At 48.6% G+C, this 27,222-nt stretch overlaps 2 protein-coding genes across 5 annotated transcripts; one reads left to right on the top strand and one right to left on the bottom strand.

Annotated features, from left to right (window-relative positions):
- OGG1 (8-oxoguanine DNA glycosylase) lies at positions 364 to 7,173 on the top strand. The gene is given in 10 exon segments (XM_001928192.7): positions 364 to 844; positions 1,120 to 1,227; positions 1,805 to 2,052; positions 2,634 to 2,813; positions 3,797 to 3,913; positions 3,916 to 3,977; positions 5,592 to 5,703; positions 5,706 to 5,741; positions 5,879 to 5,928; positions 6,164 to 7,173. Coding segments are annotated over 9 exon segments (1,002 nt in total). The 5' UTR covers positions 364 to 844; position 1,120; the 3' UTR covers positions 6,254 to 7,173.
- CAMK1 (calcium/calmodulin dependent protein kinase I) lies at positions 6,408 to 16,985 on the bottom strand. Of its 4 annotated transcripts, NM_001190195.2 has the most exon segments (14): positions 6,411 to 6,675; positions 6,784 to 6,901; positions 8,215 to 8,302; positions 8,399 to 8,477; positions 9,044 to 9,156; positions 9,838 to 9,913; positions 10,008 to 10,134; positions 11,358 to 11,496; positions 11,603 to 11,677; positions 12,980 to 13,111; positions 14,715 to 14,778; positions 14,781 to 14,786; positions 14,789 to 14,827; positions 16,819 to 16,953. In NM_001190195.2, coding segments are annotated over 13 exon segments (1,107 nt in total). In that variant the 5' UTR covers positions 14,796 to 14,827; positions 16,819 to 16,953; the 3' UTR covers positions 6,411 to 6,592.

Below are 27,222 nucleotides of genomic sequence, written 5' to 3' on the forward strand. Positions count from 1 at the left end.
GCCAGTCCAAGGCGCTGGCATCTGGGCTACCTCGGGACCACACACTTGGTGGTCCTGTGGCCTCTATGGGCCGCCTGGCCCAGTCCCCGAGGAGGCCCCAGGCTGGCTGCATCTGCAGGAAGAAGCTGCTGCGTCCTGAGACAGAGTTGTTAGATCTCTCACGAAGAAGCCCGTGAGGAGGTCTGAGGCTGCAGCGTCAATGCTCAGCGACAAGGTCTCCGAGGGAAGCCGCTCAGCCGGCGGGCGCAAGGGCAGATCCTCCGGACCAGGCGCTGTGGAGACACTCAGAGGCTCAACGGAGCCGGAGCTGCATTCTGGCGCGATTCTCGGTGAAGGGGGGTTCATGGGAGGCGGACTGAGGAGGGAGAGGCTCGGTGAGAAAAGCTATCTTTGGACGGCAGGGGATAGGACCTGATTCTGAGGGCAGGCAGACCCTGAGGAGTCCCAGGGCTCTGAGGAGAATGGACAGTGAGGACTAGGGCCTGAGGGCGCTCTCTGCGACCGGGCTGCGGGACGTCGGGACGGAACCAGCGGGCGTGCGGAGCGAGCACAAGCGCAGAGAAAAAGCCCAGGGCGGGCAGCTAGCCCAGCGCGCGCCAACCGCTGAGGCGCTGCAAAGTCCACCCACCCGACGCCACGCCCGATTTTCATTGGCCTCTCTTAGCTCTCCGCCGACTGGCTACCTCTGGATCCAATTAGCCGGGCTTGAGCCCTACTTCCGGCGCTAGCGAGGTCCGCCCCTTAAGAAACCGGAAGAGCGCTTCTGCGCGCGCTTCCCAAAGTCTCAGCCGCTTGAGGACCTGTGGTGCGCGCCCAGAGGCTGTGGAGGGCAAGGGGAGGACATGTAAGGAGGATGCGCCGGAGGGTAGAGGCAGGAGATAGGACAGAATGGGAGGGGCGGAGCTTTGGTGGCCAGCAAGGGGCCGGGCCTGAGGGGAGTGAAGGAATTTAAATGAAACTAGCGGGGCTTTAAATCAATTTAGAGGTCAGGATTTGGTGGGGAGGCCTTGAGGGGCGTGGTCTTTTGGTGGTAAGTAGAGCTGCTATGGAGTGGGCAGGACCATCACGGGGCAGAGCCTGAAGTGGAAAGATTAGCCCTCTCTCCGTTCTGCCCCGTAGCATGGGGCATCGCACCCTAGCCTCTGTCCCAGCTCTATGGGCCTCCATCCCCTGCCCACGCTCTGAGCTGCGCCTGGACCTGGTTCTGGCTTCTGGGCAATCCTTCCGGTAAGTCACCCTGGCTCTTGGCTTCTAAGCACTGCAGACCTGGGACGTAAAGAATCACTGGGGGTTTGGAGTTCCCGTCGAGGTGCAGCGGAAACGAAACCAACTAGGAATCATGAGGTTGCAGGTTCGATTCCCTGGCCTCGCTCAGTGGGTTAAGGATCCGGCGTTGCCGTGAGCTGTGGTGTAGGTCTCAGACGCGGCTTGGATCTGGCGTTGCTGTGGCGTCGCTGTGGCCGTAGGCTGGCTGCTCCAATTGGACCCCTGGCCTGGGAACCTCCATATGTCGCCGCGACCTTAATAAGACAAAAGGAAAAAAAAAAAGGGGGGGAATCATTGGGGGAGATGGAAGAAACTTCAGAGTACAAAGGAGAGACTGAGGCACGGGTGGTGACCCTGTTACCTCCTTTATGAAGTGGAGATAATAAGCCTGCGGGTGCAGTGTAGCTGCAAGGATCAAATGATATAATTGCATTTTGTAAATCAGTTTTGTATATGGAGCAGCTGTAGAATGGGAGGGCCCCAAAGTGTGCAGGACGGGAAACTGAATGCTAGGCCTCCCGTGTGCCTGGGGGCTCAGGTGGAGGGAGCAGAGCCCTGCACACTGGAGTGGCGTACTGGCGGACCGTGTATGGACACTGACCCAGACTGAGGAGCAGCTCTACTGCACTGTGTATCGAGGGGACACGGGCCGGGTTGGCAGGCCCACACTAGAAGAGCTAAAAGTGGTACGACAGTACTTCCAGCTGGATATCAGCCTTGCTCAACTGTATCGCCATTGGAGTACTGTGGACCCCCACTTTCAAGAGGTGGCTCAGAAATTCCAAGGTGAGTGCAGAGCCAGAGGTATGGGTTGGAGTACTTGTGATTCAGTTAGACTACTCAATTTCACCATCTGTTAAGTGGAGATGATATCTATCTCAGGATTTTATGAGGGTTAAGGAAGCTAATACATATAAGGTGGTAAAGTGCTTGGAATAGTGCCTGACACATAGTAATTATTATTCCTGTTATTATTGTCCTGCTGACCACAATAGTAGAGTAACAAGGATACTGAACCAGATCTTGGCTGTGTGATCTAGGGTTAGTGACATCATTCGTTCTGTAAATGTTTACAGAGCATCCGCTCTGTGACTGAGGATCCTGCAGTAAACAAAACAGAAACAAATCCCCACCCTCATAGTGCTTACATTGTGGCTTCTTCATCTGTGGAATGGAATGAGAACCCAGCCCTCACAAGATGCTATGAGAAATGAGAGCTCTGGTGTTGCTTTCTCTAAGAACATTGTCCCCTCATTCCCTTGGGAATCCCCCGTCCCTCAAGCCTTGGTGTCTAGGATCTCAGGGTGAGAGGAGGCCACTCCCAACTCTGAGGTGCTTTCTGATCCCCCTGCCTTTCTGGTCCCCAGGTGTTCGGCTCCTGCAACAAGACCCCATCGAGTGCCTTTTCTCCTTCATCTGTTCCTCCAACAACAACATTGCCCGCATCACTGGCATGGTGGAGCGGCTCTGCAAGGCCTTTGGACCTCGGCTGATCCAGCTTGATGATGTCACCTATCATGGCTTCCCCAGTCTGCAGGCCCTAGCTGGTGAGTAGGTGGGTTCCTGCCCCCAGGCTCTCCAACAGCTTCCAAAATCTGTTCGGGTTTCCCCTGGTACCCCTTCCATCTCAAAGCTACCTGCCTTCCCAAACACTGCCCTCATCCAGAACTACCCTGCCTGATCAGCCTCAGTTACACCTCATATTCCCTATCTGGCCTAAAATGTCAGCACCTCACCAGTCTGTGCTTTTTACACAGATGGAAATAAAATTTTCTACCCAAAAGTGTTTGAGGAATGAATAAAGCAGTCATGAGGTAAGGTAGTGTAATGAGTTAAGAGCACAGGCTTGGTGCTCCAGGCTTCATATAAGATCCCATGACTACCATGTCCTTTCTTGAACAAGTTACTTAATCTCTTCTAAGCTCTCATTTTCTCCATGGTAAAATGGGAAAAACAATAGTATTGTCATCATAGGAAAGTAAGCATGATAATGTACCTAAAGCACTTGCCCATGCATGATACCTAGCATTTAATGATAGAAGCTGTGCTGTTATTATGACTTATTTTAGATCATGGATGTGAACACCCTTTGGAAAGGTTAAGAAATTCAACTGGGGAGTTTCTTTAGGGCAGCAAGTCCGTCTCAGTCCTTGTTCCAGTGCACAGCACATAGTAGGTGCTCAGAAAACATTTGTAGGGAGTTCCCGTCATGGCGCAGTGGTTAATGAATCCGACTAGGAACCATGAGGTTGCGGGTTCGGTCCCTGCCCTTGCTTAGTGGGTTAACGATCTGCGTTGCCGTGAGCTGTGGTGTAGGTTGCAGACGTGGCTCGGATCCCGTGTTGCTGTGGCTCTAGTATAGGCTGGCAGCTACAGCTCCGATTCGACCCCTAGCCTGGGAACCTCCATATGCTGTGGGAGCGGCCCAAGAAATAGCAAAAAGACAAAAAAAAAAAAAGAAAGAAAACATTTGTAGAGGGGCAGAATCCAGGTCTTAAGCTTGCTTCCCTCCCCATTCTCACCCCCACAGGGTCAGAGGTGGAGGCTCAGCTCAGGAAGCTGGGCCTGGGGTACCGTGCCCGCTACGTGAGTGCCAGTGCCCGAGCCATCCTGGAAGAACGGGGTGGGCTTCCCTGGATGCAGCAGCTGCGCTGGCCCCCTACGAAGAGGCCCACAAGGCCCTCTGCACCCTGCCCGGGGTAGGCACCAAGGTGAGGCTTCAAGGGGGTAGGAGCTGCCCTCACCATCAATGCAGAGAGCAGCAGAAAAGGAAAAAAGGCAGGCCTGAGAGTGGGATACAGGCATGGCTCCTGAAAGCAGAGCCAGGAGAAAGGATACAAGCAGATGTTTTATAGAGAATATGTAGAGGGCAGAAAGGGTATAAAAGGCATTGCCCTTTGAATGCATTTATAGAAAAACCATTTGTTCAGGTACTTATATACTCTGCTATATGTATGCAGATGTTTCCAGAAGGAATCACAGGAAACTTAATAATGGATACCTTGAGAACACAAATGAGATGTTTCTGCTTTTCATTTTCTTCTCTTAAAATTTTATGTACTTAGAGTTCCCACTGTGGTGCAGTGGGTTAAGGATCTGGAGTTGCACATCTGTACAGCTGTGGTGTAGATTGTAGCTGTGGCTCGGATTCAATCCCTGACCTGGGAACTTCCATATGCCTTGGGTGAGGCAGAAAAAAAAGTTTTATCTACTTACAAAACTTTGTTTAGGAAGTTTCTGTGTGGCAGTGGGTTAAGGATCTGGCATTGCCGCAGCTCTGGCACAGGTTGCATCTGCAGTGTGGTTTTGATCCTTGGCCTGGGAGCTTCCACATGCCACAAGCACAGCCAAAGGAAAAAAAGACAACAACATTTTGTTCAGTATCAACAGGGTTAGCTATGAGTAGAATAATTGGGAATTTATTTGACTTTTGTTGTTTTCTTTTTTATACTATTCTGTACTTTTCTCTCTTTTTTGGGTCATTTTGTCTTTTCTAAGGCCGCACCTGAGGCATATGGAGGTTCCCAGGTAGGGGTCTAATCAGAGCTGTAGCCACCAGCCTATGCTGCAGCCACAGCAACTTAGGATCTGAGCTGAGTCTGCGACCTACAGCACAGTTCACAGCAATGCCAGATCCTTAACCCACTGAGCAAGGCCAGAGATTGAACCTGCAACTTCATGGTTCCTAGTCGGATTCATTAACCACTGAGCCATGACAGGAAGTCCTATGCTACTCTGTACTTTAAAAATGAATCTTTGGAGTTCCCACTGTGGCTCAGTTGGGTTAAGAACCCCTGATGCAGGTTCAATCCCTGGGATCACTCAGTGGGTTAAGGATCTGGCACTGTTGCAAGCTGCAGATGCGGCTCAGATCTGGCATTGCCGTGGCTCTGGTGTAGGGCTGCAGTTATAGTTCCAGTTGGACCCCTAGCCTGGAAACTGCCATATGCTGCAGGTGTAGCCATAAAAAGAAAAAGAATATTTGTTTAAATAATTATTTTTATAGGCTCTGAACTCCAGCCCAATATTAAATCTTGGTTCTGCATTTTTGTAGCGGTATAATGTTGGCCAAGTCACCTCATCTTTCAGAACTTCAATTTTCTTGTCTGCTAAAAACCTTCTTTTCAGGTTATGATGTGAATCTAGCATACATAGATGTTCACCCAGTAGCACTCTCATCACAGGTGTTTTTAAAATTATTAATAGAATGTACAGTAATAGTAACTTCAGAGTGCAGAAGAAAGCAGCTGGCTTTGGGGCTGGAAGTAGGTTGCTGAGTGGATCCTGCTATTCCTCTTCTGTGGCTCACTCATTTTCCATCACAGGTGGCTGACTGCATCTGCTTGATGGCCCTAGACAAGCCCCAGGCTGTACCTGTGGATGTCCACGTGTGGCAGATCGCCCAACGTGACTACAACTGGCACCCCACTGCCACCCAGCCAAGGGTCCAAGCCCCCAGGCCAACAAGGAACTGGGTAAGGAGAGAGAGGGCTGCCAGGGCTGGCGGTGACCTAAGGTGGTGGGAACTTCCCACACCTCTCCCTAAAACCCCGCCCCCATGGATAGGGAGTGAGAGAGGCCAATTAATGTTGCCTCACTTCTTCTGGTTTAGGAAACTTCTTCCGGAGCCTGTGGGGACCTCATGCTGGCTGGGCCCAAGCAGTGAGTGTACCTAGGCTTCCCCTTCTTCCCCACCCCTGACCCACTGGACTCTTACACCTTCCGCTGCCCCAGGTGACCTAAAAGACTCTCCCCCCACCCCCACCCTGACTCTAGACTCTCATTGCTCCAGCCCTGCCCCCCATGAACACTTCTAGCTCCCCACAGTGCCACCGGCCCCACCACGTCCGACCCCAGTGTACCCTCTCCCCACTCACACTCCTGCCCCTGCCCCCAGGTGCTGTTCAGTGCTGAGCTGCGCCAACCCCACCGAGCTCAGGAGCCACCAGCAAAGCGCAGAAAAAGATGCACAGGCCCGGTAGGCTAGATGGGGCCTTGGACAGAGGGATTCCCCCAACACCTCTCCTATCCAGTCTCATGTTGGAAAGGGGGATTCCCTGCAACTATCTCAGGGGCCAGGCACCCTCAAATCAAGCACAACAGTGTTGGGTGGGGGTTGTGTGTGGAGACAGAGCTACCTGTGGTTTTAATTTCTTCCCTTTATTATAAGAAGGAACAATAAAATAGAAACATTTGTATGGAAAAGGCAGTGGAGGTATGGTAGGCAAAGGGTTTCAGAGGGGGGTGAGGCAGGGTAACTCCCCAGTTTATGGAGGGAGTGGGAGCAGGCCACCCCCAGGCCCTCCCACATAGGGGATCCCAGCCCCTAGAGCTGGGGGGGCAGTGTGGGAGACACTTCTGGACCTGGCTCCACGCAGCAGTCTCGACAGCAACAGCCAGCCGCAGAACCTGCTCAGGAAGAAAACACAGCCGGCTGTAGGAGCAGACCCTCTGCTTCAGCCTGGGCGTCTCTCTGTGGACCCCCCGCCCATGCCCTTCCAGGGCCCTGGTCCTCACCCCCAGCTGCTGGTGTTAGCAGCTCCCCATGGCTGGCCGTCTGTCCCTGCCCCTCCTGGCTGGTGCCCAGCTGTAGCTTCCTCATGTGCCGCACCACAGCCGTGGCATTGAAGGCTTGCTGCAGAGAGAGGGGGGTGTGAAGGGACTTCTGAGTTAGAGTGGGAGATCATGGGGCAGAGTCTGGTGGTAGAATTCCTGCAGCAGTTCTGTTCTTTTAATATTTGTGAGCCCATAAAACCCTCAAAACCTCTAAAAGCTTTATTAAATTATATTCAGCCATATTATATATTTGCAACACATACATATTTATAAAAATGTATATAGACATGTATGACTTTTATATACAATGAATTCATATTCACATAATAAACAGTATAGCATTATGTATCAGGTACTGTTCTAAGCACTTTACATAGTATAGTTCATTTAATCTTCAAAAAAGTCTTTGAGGTGGGGACTTAATACTGTCACCATTGTCAAATGAGGAAACTGAAGCACACAGCAGTAAAGTAACTTGCCCAGGTGTGTGTCTATCATTCTCTATTCAACCTCCCCACTGAGATGTCCCTCAAATTCCCCATGTCCCAAACCAAAGTTATCCCCCAAACCAAGTTTCTTCTCCTGGGATCTCTATCTTAGTGATGGTATCACAATCCACTTTGTCCCCACCCAAAATCTTGGGCCAGCCCTGGACATCTCTGTCCCCCAATATCCTTTCTACCATCACTTGTTGATTCTGCCTCCCAGATTCCTGGTTCAATCAGTGCTCTCTGTTCCCGTTGACTCCGCTAGTCAATCCCTCACTGTCTTCTGACTACATCTCTGCCACAGCCTCCTAAGGGGTCTCCCCAGCCTTCACTCTGCATCTCTGCATCCTGAGAACTCTTTCTAAAGAGTAAGTTCCTGCTTAAAATCCTCGGGCTCCTCAACATCCTCAGGATCAAGTCAGTGCTCCACTGTGGCATTTGAGCCCCTGAGTAGCCCGGCCCCTACCTGTGTGTCCAGCCTGGGCTCCTGCCCCCCAGCCCCTGCAGTCTAGTAAAGCTTAGCACTTGCAGTGCTTCGAATGACCACACTCTCTTCCCCTAGCTCTTTGCACACCTGTTCCCTCTGCTTCAGACATTCTGCTGTGCTTGGCTAATTCCTACTCGCTGTCAGGCCGTTACCACCTTTACGCCCCTTGCAGGACCCCATGGGATTAGATGTCTCCTTGGAATTATATACTGTTCTCCCTTTAGACTTGGAGGTCGGGGACCTCAGTGCAACAGGGTAGGGTCACAGAGGATGAATGAATGAGGGTCTTTAGTGAGCATCCCTGAGCATTTACCGTGTGCCCCACTTGGTGCTAGGTGCTATATGAGCTGAGACCTAGATGGAGGTAGAGAGGAATCCTGGGGAGCCTGGGAACCAGGACTAGGGACAGAGGCTTACCTTCCACTTGCTCTTGGCAAAGTTCTTCTTGATCTGCTCGCTCACTGACTGGTGAATATTCTTATCTAGAGCCGTATCTCCTGCAATCCTAGGATGAATGTGTGCGGAAGGCTGTCAGTGAAGGCAGGGGCAGGCCTAGGGGCCCCAAACCCTACCCCAGTCTGGAACTTGTGGGAACTCTCACCAGGGGTGCTGCAAGGCCTGGTCACAGGTAAACCTCTTCTCTGGATCCTTCTCCATCAAATGTCGGATGAAGTCTTTGGCTGACCCCCCAAAACAAGAGCAAAGACAGCATGGTGGTGCCCAAGAACAACCCCAAGATAGAACCCACCCCCTGGGGTCTGGCCTGGCATTGAAGCTCAATCTGTCCATGCGCCGCCCCACCCCATCTATACTCTTTCTCTAAGCCCCGACCCACCCCAACCCTCCAGCTTTCTCCCTGAAGAAAAATCTGTTCTTAGCAAAGATTCTACTCAGTGTATTCACACTGATGTGTAAATGATTGATAATGGCTTCACATCTTTGCCTCCTCATTGGAGACACAGAAGGACAGATGAGAACATGGTGGTGTTTTAGGCATTAGGAAGTCAGTGAGGGAAGGTATGTTAAAAAATACTGTGGTTTGAAAACTGAATGAATGAATGCCTACAGTTTCTCAGACCGGGGGCCAAGCAGAGGGAAGCATCCAGGGTGGGTGTCTGGTCTCGAAGACACCTCTTAGTCTGCGACTGGGGAATCTGACAGAAGGAAGGTGATGAGGAGACCCCCAAAGTGAATGAGCAAGGCACTGCAGGTAGGACCCAGAGTAAGAAAGCAAAGCCCCCAATACCGGAGTCAGAGATGTCGTCCCAGTAAGGAGAGTCAAACTCGTACTCGGCCTTCAAAATCTGTTCAAAGAGTTTGGCATCATTCTCGTCATAGAAGGGGGGGTAACCACAGAGCCTGGGCAGGGAGAAACTCATTCTCATTTCCACTTCCACTGCACCCTTTGGCTCCAAGATGGAGCTTTGGGGCAGTCTTGGAGGTCAGACAGGACCAACAGGAAGGAGCTCCGCCTGTTACAAGAGGAGAAATCTCCACCTCTCTGCCATGCTCACTCCTGTCCATCTACACTGGCTTTCTGTTCCTTGACGTGCCACTAGCTGTCCTTCCTCAGGACCTTCACACTTGCTGTTCCCTCTGACTAACTATTCTCCCCGCATCTCTAAAATCTGGCTCCCTCACTTCATTCAGGATGCCACTCAAATGCCACCTCCTCAGAGAGGCCTCGCTATCCTCCTTATCTAAAATAGTATCCATCCTGACCTCCCTGACTTGCTTTTCTTCACAATATTTCTTACCACCTGACATTATTTTACAGATTTATTTCCTTGTTTATTGTCTCCCTTCCCTACTAGCATGTCTGCTTCCTGAGGGCAGGCACTTTGTTTTGTCCTCTGCTAAGTCCCCAGTGCTTGGCATAGTATCAGAAACATAGTATCTACTTAGTGCAGTAATATTAGTTATTAACTGATAGTTATCAGTTAATAACTGGAAGAAAGAAATAGCAGAGAGGAAGAAGAGGGCAAAATTAGGGAGAGGAGAACTCTGGAGCCACACCCCAAGAGCCAAGCCCCCACTCACAGGATATAGGCAATGACTCCAATGGACCAGCAATCCACTGCCTTGCTGTAGGGCTTCTGAGCCAGCACCTCTGGGGCTGTGGAGGGAAGGGAACCTCGTGGTGACAAACTTCTGCCCTGCAGCTCCTGATTCCTCCCCAACCCACAGTCCCAGCCTAGGGCCCTCCGTACCCACATATCCTGGGGTCCCGCATGCTGTGGAGAGCACGCTGCCAGGGTCCTCCATCTTGGAGAGGCCAAAGTCAGAGATCATGATCTTGGAGTCTTCATCCAGGCTGTAGTACAGCAGATTCTCTGGCTTGGAGGGCGAGAGAGTGGAGAAGGGGGAGTTGGAGATGGCCAGAGGCCAGCAGAACCTTCTGCCTCCCCAGTTGGCCCCTGAGAAACAACAGGCCCCCCAAAGCCACCATGGCTTCACAGCTGCCATCTTGTTTGGAGGCACAAGAAACTCAAGGAAGTTCTCAAGGTTAAAAGTTACACACACACACACAAAAATGAAGTTCCCGTCATTGCTCAGTGGTTAACGAATCCGACTAGGAACCATAAGTTTGCAGTTCGATCCCTGGCCTTGCTCAGTGGGTCGAGGATCCGGCATTGCTGTGAGCTGTGGTGTAGGTCGCAGACGCGGCTCGGATCCTGCGTTTCTGTGGCTCTGGCGTAGGCCGGTAGCTGTGGCTCCAATTTGACCCCTAGCCTAGGAACCTCCATATGCCGCAGGAGTGGCCCAAGAAATGGCAAAAAGCCCCCCCCCAAAAAAAAAGTTCCAGAAAGGACAAGGGCCTTGGGGATGCGGGAAGGAATTTCCTATAAACTGTAGGTGTGTATTGTGAAGCCCTAAAGAATTTTTGAGCACCTGTTGTGTGCTGGATCCTGTGCTGTGATTGATTTCAGTTCATCCTTATCACATCCCTGCCAAACCACTCTGAGTAATCCCACTTTACAGATGAGGAAACTGATGCCTGAGAGTCTCACCCCAGGGCTCTTCTCCTAGAGTGGAATGAGATGTACTACAAAATTTAAACCCCATCATCATCTCTGAGAAGTAGGGTTTCAGGGGCTTCTAGCTTTCTTCTTTATGTTTTGCTGTTTCATCATCTTTTCTACAAAGAGCAAGTGGGACTTTTATTTAAGAAAAAAAAAAGACTTAAGATGTGATAGGGATAACAGCACACTTCACCCTTGTGTCCATTTGGGTGTCCAATCTGGAATGGGGAAGAGGCAATTTAGGATTTACAAGGTCAATTTCTTATTTTGTTTTTTTAGGGCTGCACCAGGCATATGGAAGTTCCCAGGCTAGGGGTCGAATCAGAGCTGCAGTTGCCAACCTATGCCACAGCCAGGGCAATCCCAGATCCTTAACCCACTGAGCAAGGCCAGGGACTGAACACATGTCCTCATGGATACCAGTCGGATCTGTAGCCCACTGAGCTACAATAGGAACTCCCTACAAGGTTAATTTTGCAGATGGGAAGCCAAGGTTTGGCAAGGGGGTGAAGGGTACCCCAGCACCCCACACCCCACCTTGAGGTCCCGGTGTACGATGCCCAGATCATGCAGGTACTTGACGGCGTCCAGCACTTGAAAGATGAGGCGGCTGGCATCCCGCTCTGTATAGAAGCCTTTTTCTACAATTCGGTCAAACAGCTCCCCACCTGACACGCTGCATCAGGGACAGAGCATTGTGGCCAAGACAGCAGGGAGGCAGAGAGGCCAGGGAGGGGGCACGGGGAGAGGTGTGATGAAGGGGCAAAAGCAGGGCCGCTCACAGCTGCATGATGAGGTAGAGGTGTCCCCCACTCTCATAGATGTCATCCAGGGCTACAATGTTGGGGTGCTTGATTCTGAAAGGAGAAATGTGGTGGTTCAGGGTTGAGCACAGCTCGCCCTCTTCCCACCCTTATCTTGAAGAGCCATGCCTACACACCTGGGCAAGACAGACCATGATAGGTCCCAGAGGGAAAAGCTGATGTGCCATGGTTTATTCTAGTGTAATGGAAGGCAGGGGCGCACAGAGGTTAACACGGGGCTCTGGCATTGGACAGACCTGGGCCCAACCTGCCTCTGCCCCATGTCATTTGGGGGCAAGTCTCTTCACCTTATAGCACTGATCAGTGTATGATTGTAATAACATTTGTCTTGGCAAGGGGGTGAGGGGTACCCCAGCTCCCCACACATTGACAAATGTTATTACAATCATATACTGATCAGGGCTTATGTATTTGTCAGCTTCCCCCACCAATGTAATCTCTATGAGACCAAGAGCTTTTATCTTGCTCACCACTGTTCCCCCAGCACCTGGTGCAGAGGAGGTGATCACTAATAAATTGAGTGTAACCTCTCTGAGCTCAGTCTCTGCATCTATAGCATCTATAATATGAAGCCAATGATGGTACTTCCCTCAAAATGTTGAGGTGAAGATCATGTGAGGAAATGAAGGTGGGAGTCTTGGCACAGTGCCTGGCATACATACAGTAAACGTTACATACATGCACTAAAGATGGTAACTGAGTCTGATGGAAGCTTTGGCTCTGCCACAAACTTGCTGTGTGACCTTGGGCATGTCTTTTCCTCTTTGGGCCTCAGTCACCCCAACTCAACAGTGGAAAGAATAATTATGTCCCTGCCCAGGGTATTTAGAAAGATTAAGGAGGAGGTGGAAGTGAAGATTCTGTATAAGCTTTCCAAGTGAGAGCAGCAAGTTTTCCATAAGCATGAGCAATTCGTAGAACATTTGGTTGTTGATTGAGGAAGGGGCCAGCCGACAGGCATTTATAAACTTGCTAAGTGGTTTAATAGGTGGCAGGAACTTGAGGTAGGTTTAGAGATAATAGCAATTGAAGTACATGGGTTCAAGACATGTTCAAGGATTGACCTTTAGATCTGATTAGACATTAAACCACTGCAAATAAGCAGCAGCATCTCAGTCACATCTGTCATGTTAGCTGTCATGCCAGGCACTTGAAATAAAGGACCTCTAATAAAGGACTCCACATCCCTACCAAGTGTGGATTATTACCACATTTTATAAAAGCAATTTGAGGCTCAGAGAAGTTAGATGATTTGCCCAAAGCAAAGGCAGGAGGAGGATGGGAGAGGTTGAGGTAGGGTCAACCCAGGGCAGGGACAGGATGTGGCCCACGCACTTGTGTAGGACAGCGATCTCATTCTCCATGCTGCCCTCCTTGCCTTCCAGAGCCTTCTTGGCGATACATTTGATGGCCACCAGCTTCTGAGTCCTCTTATCTTCTGCCAGGATTACCTCTGAGAAGGCCCCTCTGCAGTGAGAGGGGATTTACGAGGTGGGAAACAGGAACCTCCGCTTCCCTCCAGCCTCTCCTCCATACCCTATGAGTTACAAAACCACCTCCAGACCAAGGAGGTAAGATGAGTCTCCCTCTATCATTCATTCACCCTCCTGGTGCTACAGGTGACCCATCCTGTGACCTATACCACACCCACAGCAACGCCAGATTCTTAACCCAATGAGCGAGGCCAGGGATTGAACCCACAACCTCATGGTTCCTAGTCAGATTTGTTTCTACTGCACCACAACAGTAACTCCAGAATTTGAATTTTAACAAGATCCTTAGGTGATATGTATGCTCACTAAAGTTTGAAAAGCAATGCTTTCTAACAGGCTCTTAGAAAGGAACATACTCATTTGCACTAAAGTTCACTGATTAAGGCAGGTTTACTAGAGTACTCTTTCTAGGACTATTTTTCTTTCCCTGGGATAATAAGTCATAAGTCAAAGGAAAGCATCTCTCATGGTGAAATCTCAATCATCAAAGTAACTAGTGACTGTGACACCTTCATTGCTGGTTTCTGGTCTTGTCCCTCTCCAATTTATCTGCCATACTGTGGCCAGAGTGACCATCCTAAATTGCAATCTGCCAGAAAGTCTTAAATGTCTTCCTATGTTTTTGTTTTTTTTTTTTTTTTGGCTGCACATGTACAAGTTCCCAGACCAGGGATCGAACCTGTCCTGCAGGCGTGGCATGTACCATGGCTGCAGCGATGCTGGATCTTTAACCAGCTGCACCACAAGGGAACTTCAAAGGTGATTTTTTTTTTTTTTTTTTTTTTTTTTTTGTCTTCCTATGACTTGTGGGATTAAGTCCAGCCTCCATAGCTTGGTATTCACCTTCCATGATCTGTTCCTCTCAGCCTCTTCTACTCTTCCCCAGCCTCTGTTATAAGCTTTACCAGACTCTACCTCTTTCCATACACAACATGCCTTTGAGCCTTTGCTTATGCTAATTCCTTCTGCCTGGAATACCTTCTCTTTCTCTGACAAGTACACTCCTACCCATCCTTTCAGTCCCCAGCTCTCAGGCCCCTTCTCCAGAAAGTTTATCCCCACACAGAAGTCTCTGCTCTCTCTGGGCTCAACAAAGTCCTCATTCATGACTTTAGCTGGAGCAGAGCACACACCTGTTGTCATCTTACGTGGGTCTGTCTCCCTCACATGTTTGGGATCAATGTGAGGGGCAAAGATCAGGTTTGAGTTATTTCTGGATTCCCACCATTGTGGGCAGCCATGCCCAGCCTCAGTTCTAAAACCTAGGTTAGAACCCCCAGTTCTTGGCAGCAAGTTTGAAAAAGTGGCTCCTTCATTCTCATCACAGGAACCTAGAACTCTGGCAAGAGCCGCCTCAGTTCCCACCCACCGTCAGCCAGAAGTGAAAAGCCAAGGCCAGTCTGGGCCAGGCAATGCTACCATAGGGCCTGGGCTGCAAGAAACAGGAAGCAGTGATCAACTGGCCAGAGGAAGCACCGCCCTGGCCTCAGCCCCTCCAGGCCCAGGGGTAAGGGCCTTCCCAACCCCACCTCCCATCTCAGGGACAGCCGCCCCTTCACTCCCACCCTGAGACTCACGTTCCTAGAACATCACGGAAGTCGTAAATGTCTCTAATATCCTCCGCCTGCTTCCAGGTGGGGCTTCCACTGCCCCGGCATGGTCCACTGCCCCCCAACCACAGCCAGGGCTCCTAGGAAGGAGAATGGAAGAAGACTCAGTGGGGCCCCCATCTTTGTAGGAACTTGCTTGGGGGCTCCTGTTCAGTCACTCAGCCCACACTGAATCATTCCTTGATCATTCATTAGACAAAGTCATTCAGCAAACATTCATTCACAGCCATTTGTTCTTTCAACACCTATGCAGCACGCCCTATGCTTAGAGGAAAATCCCTCAGGGTGGCAGCAAAATTCTTTATTCAACAAAGTCACTCATTCATTCATTAATTCAGCTCACCTCCCAGTTTCTCCCTCTCTAAATCCAAACGCTTAGGGGCACACTGATCTCTGGGAGAAGTGCAGAGAAGACCCCAGAGCAGCTTGTAGAAACGCACTGCCCTGGAGGATCCCCTTGTCCCAGAACCAGTGATGTCCCAGCCCCACCCTCAGAATTGCTGGGGTGTCTCCTCTCCCTCCCCCTTCTCCCTGCCAGGCCTCTTGGAAATCAGGTTTCCGGCAGCCTGGGCTTCCAGCAATATCTCTGCCACGTTTTTTAAATAGCTCCTTCCACACTGTTACCACAGCAACAGCAGCCACAGCTGGAGCTCCCCAGGCCTCTTATTACCCCCTCTCCCTTCTGACTCCCCATCTGGATCCCAGCAACCTGAGAAATTGTCCCACCCAACCTGTCCCTTCCTGGCTTCATCTCATCCTGATCCAGCCTATACTTTTCACCACTGAGACCTCACCACCACGGAGACTCTAACCAGTAGTAGAGGGTGAGCTCTCCCCATTTATCAGATGAAGAATGGGGAGACGAAGGTTGGTGATGGATAGGGTTTGGATCCAGAGTTGCTCAATGACCCCTAGCTGGGCCCCAGCAAAGACTGCTGGAGGCAAAGACCTAGGAAGGCACTGCAGCCAGACTAGGACCCATCCAGAGAACACAGCCTCTCAATCCCATCCCAGGTCCACAGAGAGTGAAGCCAAAACAGAGCTCAGTGTACTGTGTGTCCTCAGGGAGGGCCCTTTCCTTCTCTTTTTCCTCCATGGGAAAAAATGAGGGGAAGGTGCCCTGATTAGAGCTCCTAGTGTGGGATTCCACTCTTTGGATGGGACATGTTCCCAAGGGGGCCTGGCCACCAATCCCAAGGGGCAGAAACTTCTAGGAAAGGAGACTTGGTGGTAAGCTGTAGAGGCAGAATTTTAAACCCACCTGGAAGCCTGGCAGATATGAACCTCACAGTTTCACATCAAAAGCCACCCACACCCCTGAACCCAAACACCTGCCTCCAGCACACGCCATCCCCAGTTACTCTGACACTTGATCACACATGTACACCCGGACGTCAGCACACACATCCAAACACACACTCCCCCAGACATCCTCACACCCAAACATCCCTCTCATACCCCAAAACACACATCCATACACACCTTGATGACACCCAGACAGGCAGACACACACACTCACCTGTATACCAGACATCCCAGATTCATTCATACCTTTATCCTAGAAGCTCTTCAACTGCAAATCCTTATACTCCTAACTCCAAACATGGTCAGCACACAACTGTATACGTCCCCAACTCTGACTTACTGCCCTTTTGAGCTGGATACCAGCACACCACAACACCTGGACATATATCTGCAACAAAAGCACTGACTCCCAGACATCCGCACGGATACCCTTATACACCAACATGCTGCAACTTCATATCTGAAGCCCCTTGCCAAAGCTAAGTCACTCTCATATCCCAACACATCCATACCTCCAAATGCCCAGTCCTTCCACATTCAGGCCCAGCTGAAGGCAGACACGCACGCACACACATCCCTTCCCCACCTTCCTCTTTTACCCACTCAGTTTCCCACCGGCACCTGCTGGGCCTGGGGCAGAGGTTGGGGAGTGAGGCCCGGCCCTGCCCATCTAGAGTCCGGCACGCCCGGGCTCCCCTTTCCATCCTTGGGGGAGGGTATCCAGCGGCTGCGCCCAGGGTCGGGCGGCGCGGCTTTGGGCTTGTACCTGCGGCTGCCCCGCCGCGGGGCTGGCTGGGAGGCCGGAGGTGCCTGGTGCTGGGCTCTGGCCGCTGGCCGCTGGCCGCCGTCCGCCGCCCGCCGCTGCTGCGCGCCTGGCCCCGCCGCCGGCTCTCTCGCTGGGGCTTGGTTCGGACTCGGCTGGCTCCCTCCGCCCGCCTGCGGCTCTGATGTCAGTGGAGGAGGAGCCTGCGACGGAGGGACTGGGGACTGGGAGGTGAGGCTCCGCTCCCGGGCTGGGAAAGGGGCGAGAGGTCAGGAGTTAACAGCGGCCGCCCTTCGTGCAGGTCAGATCCTCCGCTGGGTTCTTTTCATCCTTCGTCATCAGGCTGGGTCCCCGTTTCACAGTAGGAACAACTGAGGCACAGAGAGATGAAGCGCTCAAAGTCAGTTGGTCAGAAGCAGAGTCGAATTCGAACACAAGTCTGTCTGATGCCGGAAGCTGGCCATTTTCGCCCTATCTCTAGGAGTTTCTTTCAGACCAGTTCTGGGAGCTCCCTTAGGGTTGGGCGCTGTCCTACTCTCCCTGCCCCTGTCCGCCCCTGGGAATTAGGCCCAGGGAAGAGCTCTAGAGACTGAGAGGAGTGGAGGCCTGGGGCCGTTCGGAAAGGACAAGGCAAGGGTAGGTGATGAAGAGAATTGAGACAGTCTTAGGGTGGGGATCCCATTTGACTTGCGGGAAAACTGAGGTCCCTCTCTGAGGCAGAGCTAAGGCTCTAATTCTCCACACCTGCAGAGCTGATGCTCTAATTCCCTACACCTGCGGGCCAGATCGGGTGTGGTGCCCAGAGGGACTGGGGCGGGGAGGGAAGGGGGAGGGGGGAGAGTTAAATCTGGATCCTCGTGGAAGCGGGCCAAAGAGGACCACGTGACTGGGCTGGCGCCAGCGGCCTTTGGCTCAGGGCCAGGTTGGGAGAGGAAGCCCAAAACCGCTCTGGGGCGGCGGGCAAGGGGCCAAAAGACCTGGTCTGTGTCCTCTTGAGCAAGGCCTTCCTTGGGGAGAAGGGACTGAGGGAGCAACTCCCAGAAAGAAGGGGTGGGGCTGGACTGGAGCCAGCCGGAGGAGGCACGTTTCTGGGGACCCCCCACTCCACCTCATGGCCGCTCCTCAATCTTGAATTCCTGCATTTTACAGCTGCAGATAGGGAGAGGACAATGCTTAGCTCAATCTCATTTTCAATTGGCTTTTCCCTGTCTTAACCTCAGGACTGTGTCCGAAGGTGGTCAGGTTATTGTGCCCATTCTACAATGAGAGAGGAAGAGGTTCCTAGAAAGGCTTTAGAGACTAACTTTTCTGAGTCACACTTTACCTCTCTTAGCCTCAATTTCTTCATTTGGAATATGGAATATTGATGACTGACTCAGAATTTTCCTGAGAATTCTGTGGGATAATGGATGTGACGTGCCTGGAGTACCACCGGGGTTCAAAATATGACAGCTAGACTTACTTTAGGGTAAACTGAGGTTCAGAGAAGGAACCTGTTTTTTCTGGGGTCAGGGGACTAAGGAGCAATTCCCCTCCCTCAGATCTCCTTGCCTTTGGTTGGATTCTTTCACATGTCAGGTAATAGAATCCGAAACTAAACCAGCTTCACCAAAGAGGAACCAATGGCTCATAATAGCTGAGGCAAGATGGATGGAAGAACGCCATGGGTCAGAATCTGAGACTGGAATTGGAGACAAAGTAGCTGTAGGATTTGCTTTCTCTCATCTCTCCTTGTCTCCATGTCTACTTTGGCTTCCGTTCCTCTGCAGAGTCATCTCCTTTATCTGTCAGGAAGCATGGTGTGAAGCAGCTCCAGCTTTCCAAATGAACCCAACGAAAGAGGAGCTACACCCACTTTCTTATATCAGTCACAGGGAAGGACTCTGATGGGGTTTGCTGGAGTGACATGCCTACCCCATTACCCCCAAAATTTTTGCCGGGAGGATGAGGTACTATTCTGGGTAAGTGTACTGTCATAGGTAGTCACACTCGCAGTCACACGGAATGAGAATGGCTGTCATGTCCAAAGGAAGTAGCAGTGCTGAGCAGGCACAACTAACAAATCCATGTCAGACCTCCTCCCTTCAGTCAGGAAAAACAAACAAACAAACAAACAATGTTAGTATGTTTTGGTATGTAGTCTTCCAGACTTTTTTTGAATGTGTATTGATTGGGTTGTTTTTTTCTTGTTGAGTTGTATGAGCTGTTTGTATATTTTGGAAATTAAGCCCTCATTGGTTTCATCACGTGCAAATATTTTCTCCTAGATTGTAGGTTCTCTTTTCATTTTCTTTATGGTTTCCTTTGCTGTGCAGAAACGTGTAACTTTGATTAGGTTCCATTTGTTCATTTTTTTTTTTTATTTGTATTGCTTTGGGAGACTGACCTGAGAAAATGCTGGTATAATTTATGTCAGAGAATGTTTTACCTAGGTTCTCTTCTAGATGTTTTATGGTGTCATGCCTTATGTTTAAGTCTTTAAGCCATTTTGCGTTTATTATTACATATGGTGTGAGGATGTGTTCTAACTTCATTGTCTACATGTGACTATCCCACTCTTCCAACACCACTTGTTGAAGAGACTATATTTTTCCATTGTAAATTATTGCCTCCTTTGTCAAAGATTAATTGACCACAAGTGTGTGAGTTTATTTCTGGGTTCTCTATTCTGTTCCATTGATCCATATGTCTATTTAAGTGCCAATACCATGCCTTTTTGATTACTGTAGCTTTGTAGTATTGTCTGAAGTTTGAGAATTTTATGCTTCCTGCTTTGTTCTTTTTCGTCAAGATTACTTTGGCAATTCTGGGTCTTTTATGGTTCCATATAAATTTTAGGATTATTTGTTCTGGTTCTGTGAAAAAAGGCATGGGTAATTTGATAGGGATTGCATTAAATCTGTAGATTGCTTTAGGTAGTATGACCATTTTATCAGTATTAATTCTTCCAATCCAAGAGCATCAGACATCTCCATCAAGTCTTGAACTCAACAGAAAATAAGCCATTAGAAGAGTGAATGATTTTTTTTTTAGATTAGAGAAAATGCAAGAAATCACAAGGAAAAGATGGACAGTTTAATTTAGAAACATAAAAACATTCTTAACTCCTATTGTTGGAAATAAACCAAAAAAACCCTACCCTACTCCAAAATCATAGCTAACAGCAGAAGGCAAACTTAAGGCTGGGGAAATGTCATACAGATAGTGGGTTTACATAACTTCTATTATGTAAAGAACACACAAAATTGATAACAGACTAAGAACCTAATAAGTGATCAAATGAGACAGATGAAACATAGTTACAATGGAGTATTCTCTACCTCACAAATACTCAAGGAAGTAAAAACTAAAGAAGCTATTTATAGCCTTTCAAATTTGAAATTTTAAAAACTGGTAACACCAAAAGCTGGTGTAACTATGAGCAAAGGACACTTCTACATTTCTGGTGGGAAAATGACTTGCTAAGAAATCTTTCTCTTGGAAAGCACTTTGGCAATATGCATCAAAAGCTTAAATAACCTCCAGGCCTTTTGACCAGGAATTCCTCTTCTGGGAATCAATTTCAGGGAAATAATTCTAAATTAGGACAAAACTATACACTCCAGGATGTCTGAAGAAATATTTTTATAACAGCAAAATTTAGAAGAACTCACCAAGAAGGCAATGATTAAAAAACATAAGGTACATCTACCAGATGTAATATTTCACAGCTCATAAAATGATGGTTAAGCAACCTACTCAAAAACAGGGAAAAATGCCTATAATCTTAGGCACATATGCACTTTGATAACGTCATTGTAAAATGCAAACCACAAATTATTCATAGCAAAGAGTGGAAAGGAACACCACAAATGTTAATAATGGTCAAAGAATTATCTGATGCCTTTTTTTTTTTTTTTTTTCTTTTTTCTTTTTAGATCTACACCCTCAACACATGGAGGTTCCCAGGCTAGGGGTTGAATCAGAGCTACAGCTGCTGGTCTATACCACAGCCACAGCAACACAGGATCTGAGCTGCATCTGTGACTTAGACCACAGCTCACAGCAACACCAGATCCTAGACCACTGATCGAGGCCAGGGATCAAACCCGCAACATTATGGTTACTAGTCGTATTCATTTCTGCTAAGCCACAACAGGAACTCCTGATTCAGTGTATAATTTCTTTTAATTTTTTCTAATGTCTGTATTCTCCAAACATTTTTGTTGAGTAATATTAACTCTACAATCAAAAAGTCACTTTAGGAGTTCCTGTCGTGGCGCAGTGGTTGACGAATCCGACTAGGAACCATGAGGTTGCGGGTTCGGTCCCTGCCCTTGCTCAATGGGTTGACGATCCAGCATTGCCGTGAGCTGTGGTGTAGGTTGCAGACGCGGCTCAGATCCCATGTTGCTGTGGCTCTGGTGTAGGCCGGTGGCTACAGCTCCGATTCAACCCCTAGCCTGGGAACCTCCATGTGCCGCAGGAGCGGCCCAAGAAATAGCAAAAAGACAAAAAAAAAAAAAAAAAAAAAAGTCACTTAAAAAAAATTATGCCGTGGAGTTCCTCTTGTGGCGCAGTGGAAACAAACCCGACTAGGAACCATGAGATTGCAGGTTCGATCCCTGGCCTCGCTAGTGGGTTAAGGATCTTGCGTTGCCGTGAGCTGTGGTGTAGTTTGCAGACGCAGCTCGGATCCCGTGTTGCTGTGGCTATGGCTGTGGCGTAGGCCAGCGCCTACAGCTCTGATTAGACCCCTAGCCTGGGAACCTCCATATGCTGCGAGTGCAGCTCTAGAAAAGACAAAAAGACCTTAAAAAAAAAAAAATTATGCCAAAAGACAGTGGGTGTGTACCAATTTGGTATTAAATTCTTTTTTAGATTGTATTTTGAAAACAGTTATCAACAAAGCAATTGAATAGGTTTTCCCTCTTTTGCTACGGAAACAGTACTGGCACATTAAAAGGTTTGGAGTCAGGCAGACCTGGGTTCAAACTCTAACTCCACCTCTTACCAGCTGTGGGAACTTGAGCAAATCATTTAATAACTCTGAGCCTCAGTTTCCTCATAATCCATGCCAATGTTTATATCTGCAATGTAGGGTCATTTTGAGAATGAGAAAACTTAGAAAATGTCTTTCACCTAGTAGGCTATTTCCCTTGTTGTCACTTAGGTTTGCAATGCATACTTGGTACATAGTAGTTGTTCAGCAAGAAATGAGACAGAGAAGAGTTTTTTTTCTCCTTCTCTAGACATCAGCTGCCCTAAGACAGCTGCTTTCAGTATAATTTCTCCTTCCATTCCCAGGCTAGGTGTCAAATCTGGGAATCTGAGCTGTAGCTCCGGCCTATGCCACAGCCACAGCAACACTAGATCCAAGCCACGTCTGCAACCTACACCACAGCTCATGGCAACCCTGGATCCTTTAACCCACTGAGCAAGGACAGGGATCGAACCCCCGTCCTCATGGATACTAGTCAGGTTTGTTACCGCTGAGCCAAGATGAGAACTCCCTCTTCTTCCATTCTTGAAGCCCCACAAGTTCTAGTCACGCTCCAAAGTTAGGGTTTTCTCTCTGCCTTCATGGTACTTACCCTTACTGTCTCAGCCCAATAAGAGCAGGCTATCTTAAGAGACTCAGAGGTCCCTCTAATATTTATCAAATCTCATCTGGCTAATTTCTCTTGGCCAACAAAGGCATATTCTGGGGCAATGATTCTTGTACTTTTCTCTGATTCTCAATCCACAGTACCTATAATTTTGTATATGGTGGTGCTGGCAGGCCCAGAGGGATGTTTAGAACCAGTCCTCTAGAGTGTAAGACCTGGCTTACAAAACTGGCTCACCACCAGCTATCTGATCTGGCCCTTCCCCTTCCTGCATTCTAGCTTCCTCATCTGTAAAATAAGGGTAATAGTATTACCTGCTCTGACACAGGGCTGTTGAAAGGACCAGATCCATATACAGTGCTTGGCACCATCTTAGCTTGCTCCCTTGCATGACCATCCTCCTAGAGTAGGGTTTTAACAATATGCCCTAAACTTTTCATCAAAGGTTGTGATAAAAAATCACCATGTGAAACTCTGTCTCCACTTCCTATTAAATTTATGTGGAATATTATCAACATATGGCTCCATTTGAGAAATTTTTCCAGCATGAGAAATTATTAGAATATTTTCAGGAAAATTGGGAGATGCTCTTTGCTCTGAAATCAAATGTTCTGGGACTGATTCATTTTATTTCCATTTTTGCCTTAGCTTCCAGGAAGCTTAGAGCTAAATCTTTTTTTTTAAGTTTTATTGAAGTGTAATTAATTTACAAGGTTTTGATAATTTCTGCTATACAATAAAGTGACCCAGTCATACATACACATGTATCCATTCTCTCCCAGATTCTCTTCCCACAGAGATTATCACAGAATGCTGGGTAAAGTACTCTGTGCTATACAGCAGGTCCCCATTCACCAACCATTCCATAAACCTCATTGTGCATATTCCAGTCTGAAACCCCCGGTCCATCCTCCCCCCCACCACTGTCTCCCCTGTGGTAACCATAAGTTTTTCTTTTTTGCTTTTTTGCTTTTTAGGGCCACACCTCTGGCCTATGGAAGATCCCAGGCTAGGGGCTGAATCTGAGATGCGGCTGCAGGGCTATGCCACAGGCACAGCAATGCAGGATCCAAACTGCTTCTGCAACCTACACCACAGCTCATGGCAATGCCAGATCCATAACCCACTGGGTGAGGCCAGGGATTGAACCCATATTCTCATAGATACTATTTGGGTTCATTTCCACGAGCTACACTGGGAACTCCATTCCATTCTTTTTCATGGCTGAGTAATATTCCATTGTATATATGTACCACAACTTGTTTATCCATTCCTCTGTTGATGGACATTTAGGTTGCTTCCATGTCTTGGCTATTGTAAATAGTGCTGCAATGAATATTTGGGCACATGCATCTATTCAAATTGTGGTTTTCTCTAGATAGATGCCCAGGAGTGGGATTAGAGCTAAATCTAATGCTTAGTGACAGCAACTCCACATGAACTTAAGTTTATATTTGCATTTTATAAGACTCATTGGACACACCCTCAATTATAAGTTCTTTTAAATTCTTTCGAAAAGGAAAGAGAAAAAGGAAGGGAAGGAAGCATGTATGGTTTGAAAAGAGTGCTCGAGGGATTCCCATTGTGGCTCAGTGTTTAACAAACCCAACTAGTATTCATGAGGATGTGGGTTTGATCCCTGGCCTCGCTCAGTGGGTTAAGGATCTGGTATTGCTGTGAGCTGTGGTGTAGGTTGCAGACGTGGCTGAGATCCCACGTTGTTGTGGCTCTGGCGTAAGCCAGCTGCTACAGCTCCAGTTGGATCCCTAGCCTGGGAACCTCCATACAAAGAAAGAAAGAGTGCTTGATATGCCCCTTACTATATCAACTAGAATATGGGGTTTGGCTTCTCTAGGAGACACCCAAAACAATTGTGACTTAACTAAAATGGAAGTGTACAACAATCTGGTTACAGCACTCTCATGCTGGTGTGATGACTATAAGATAAGAAGGACTCTGGCCTCTTGTTGCTATGCTGTTCCTGTGGTGTTATCTTTGCCCACAGTTTCAGGATGGTTGGCCACCATGTCTTATCCCAGTCAAAGAGATGGGAACACGGGGGGGCACACCCCTTGGGACTCAACACCTCATAGTTACACATATCTCTTCCAGTCACATCCTGTCAGCTAAAACTCAGTCATATGATCATACCTAACTGCAGGCAGCTGGTATATTTAGTCTTTCAGAGGCACATGTCCAGCTAAAAACTGAAAGTTCTATTACTATAGAAAAAAGGGAGAATAGACCTCTGGAGGACATCTACAAGTTTCTGCCACATCCTCCATCTCAGATGTATTTCTTTGCACATGGTTGCACTCCTATCTGCCCCAATTTCACCCTCACCCCATCTCATCAGTGAAATGAAATTACTTTCCATTTCAGAATGCTGTTATGGCCCTCCCCTGCTCACAGACCACCCTTGACTCCCTACCACCTAGTAAATTGATGCCCAAACTCTAATATGCATCAGGAATCATTGGGAGGGCATGCTAAAACAGAGAATGCTGGGCCCCACCTGTAAACCTACTGACTCCGTAGGTGTGGGCTCTGAGAGTTTGCATCTTTATTAAGTTCCCAGGTGATGCTGATGTTGCTGTTTCAGGGACCACACTCTTTGAAAACCACTGACCTCAAGAATAAAACCCATACTCCTTAGCCTGCCATTCAAAGCCTGCCCCAACCTTGTCTCAACCTACTTTCCACCTCATCTCTCATTCTTCCCTCCCCCTCCACACACCTAGGGCTCCAGTCACACTGAAGTTCTCACCTCTCTCTAAGCAGGCCAGCTGTTCACACCTCTATGCCTTGCTGTTCCTTTTGTTTGGAATATCTTCTGCCTGGCAACTTCCTTTTCCATATCCTCTCTGAAGGCTTGCCTGACCCTCTAAGATGTTAAATCATTCTCTGTCCCAGGATCCTTCAGATTTCATACATTCTTCTATTATTGCTTTTATTGCCTTGTCTTTTGGTTGTCTGCCCAGCTATCTCCCCATCTCTGAAGTCTTAGTCACCTCCATAGCTCTCAGCTATGGTTAACAGAGTCACTGAGTAAGGAAACAAAAGTATGAATAATTAGGAAGTGGATGCAAATAAATGGAGTGCATAATTAAACTAGGTAAGTGAAGAGAAGAAATGATGAGTGAGTTATGGTCCATTTGTGCTTAGTTCTCTCTATTGAGCCCTGATTCACAGACCAGGAAAGAAATTTACTCTCTGACCGTGTTTCCACAAAGTTCCAGCCATTGGAGTTCCCACTGTGGTGCAGTGGGTTAAAAACCCAACTGCAGCAGCTCGAGTCACTGTGGAGGCACAGGTTTGATTCCTGGCCCAGCACAGTGGGTTAAAGGATCTTGTGTAGGTCACAGCGGCAGCTCAGATCCAGTTCCTGGTCCAGGAATTTTCATATACCTTGGGTGTGGCCATTTACAAAAAGAAAAAAAATTCCAGGAGTTCCCATCCTGGTTCAGCGGAAATGAATCTGACTAGCATCCATCCTGGTCTTGCTCAGTGGGTTAAGGATCCAGTGTTACCATGAGTTATGGTGTAGGTTGCAGATGCGGCTCAGATCCTGCATTGCTGTGGCTGTGGTATAGGCCAGCGGCTATAGCTCCCATTAGACCCCTGGCCTGGGAGTCTCCATGTGCCTTGGGTGTGGCCCTAAAAAGACAAAAAAATAAAATAAAAGTTCAAGCCATTATTACTTTCTTCTTAGAAAAAGTCACCTGGGACAAAGCATCCCCTAGTCAGTTCCCAGAGTGCTCAGGAGTTGGCAAGGCCTGGGGACCCATGCTGGGTCATGTTCCCCACACCAGGTCTTAACTTCCACCCAGGCCTGTTCTCATCACGCTGGTGTTTCTGAGAATCAGTTGGAAGGCATTTGGAACTGAGAAAAAACGATGATGGTAGATGATTTTCAGGGCCAACATATAAAAGGCTTTTTCACCAATCTGGTGATAAGGTGACAATATCATTTCAAATTATAATTGGAACCTTGAGGAGTTCCCGCTGTGGTGCAGTGGAAACAAATCCGACTAAGAACCATGAGTTGCAGGTTCAATCCCTGGCCTCGCTCAGTGGGTTAAGGATCCGGCGTTGCCATGAGGTTGCAGACGCGGCTGGGATCTGGTGTTGCTGTGGCTGTGGTGTACGCTGGCGGCTACAGCTCTGATTACACCCCTAGCCTGGGAACGTCCAATATGCCGCAGTTGCGGCCCTAAAAAGGACAAAAGACAAAAGACAAAAAAAAAAAAAAAAAAAAAAAAGGGGGGGGAGTCTTGAGGTGCTGGAACTAATCTCCCCCTCCTCACAGGGAACGCAGCTTTCTCCAAACCCCATAAAGAAGGCCTTCTTTGGCTTCAGCGGACATGCCCATAAGAAGGGACTTCCATGTCCTGCTGTGGTTGTCAGCTTTGTCAAGAATGGTGCTGTCAGGGTGGTAAGCATCAAGTCAGGGGAGTCAGGGCCCAGCACAGTTCCAGGCAGAGAGTAGGTGTGCAACAGAGAATAATTAGAATTGTCACAACTGAAGCTTGAAAGTTGAGTCTTTCCCCTAATGAACCAGGTCCAGTCAGTCTTCTAGGGCTCTTCCTTCTATTTATAATATCTACCTTCCCTCTCCCAATTCTACCTAATTTGAGGACCCTAGCTCCCATCCTACCTCCTCCACAAAACTGTCTCTGTTCCTGGAACACTCTACTCACAACACCTACCATACTTATGGTTTGATCCATTGAACATGGAAATGAAAATTAAGAACAGAGGGTCTGCAGGCAGGGCTGCCATGTGTGGCTGCACAGGCTGTGCACTGCCTAAGCCTGGA

The sequence above is a fragment of the Sus scrofa genome, chromosome 13, assembly GCF_000003025.6.
Source record: "Sus scrofa isolate TJ Tabasco breed Duroc chromosome 13, Sscrofa11.1, whole genome shotgun sequence".
NCBI lineage: Eukaryota > Metazoa > Chordata > Mammalia > Artiodactyla > Suidae > Sus > Sus scrofa.

Coding starts and splice junctions, on each gene's coding strand:
- CAMK1 (XM_021068250.1), bottom strand. CDS start 13,008: ATGGAGAATGAGATCGCTGTCCTACACAA. Junction 8,478..9,043: donor GGACGACATCTCTGACTCCG/GTATTGGGGGCT, acceptor TTGGGGGGTCAG/CCAAAGACTTCATCCGACAT. Junction 8,303..8,398: donor CAGGCCTTGCAGCACCCCTG/GTGAGAGTTCCC, acceptor CATTCATCCTAG/GATTGCAGGAGATACGGCTC.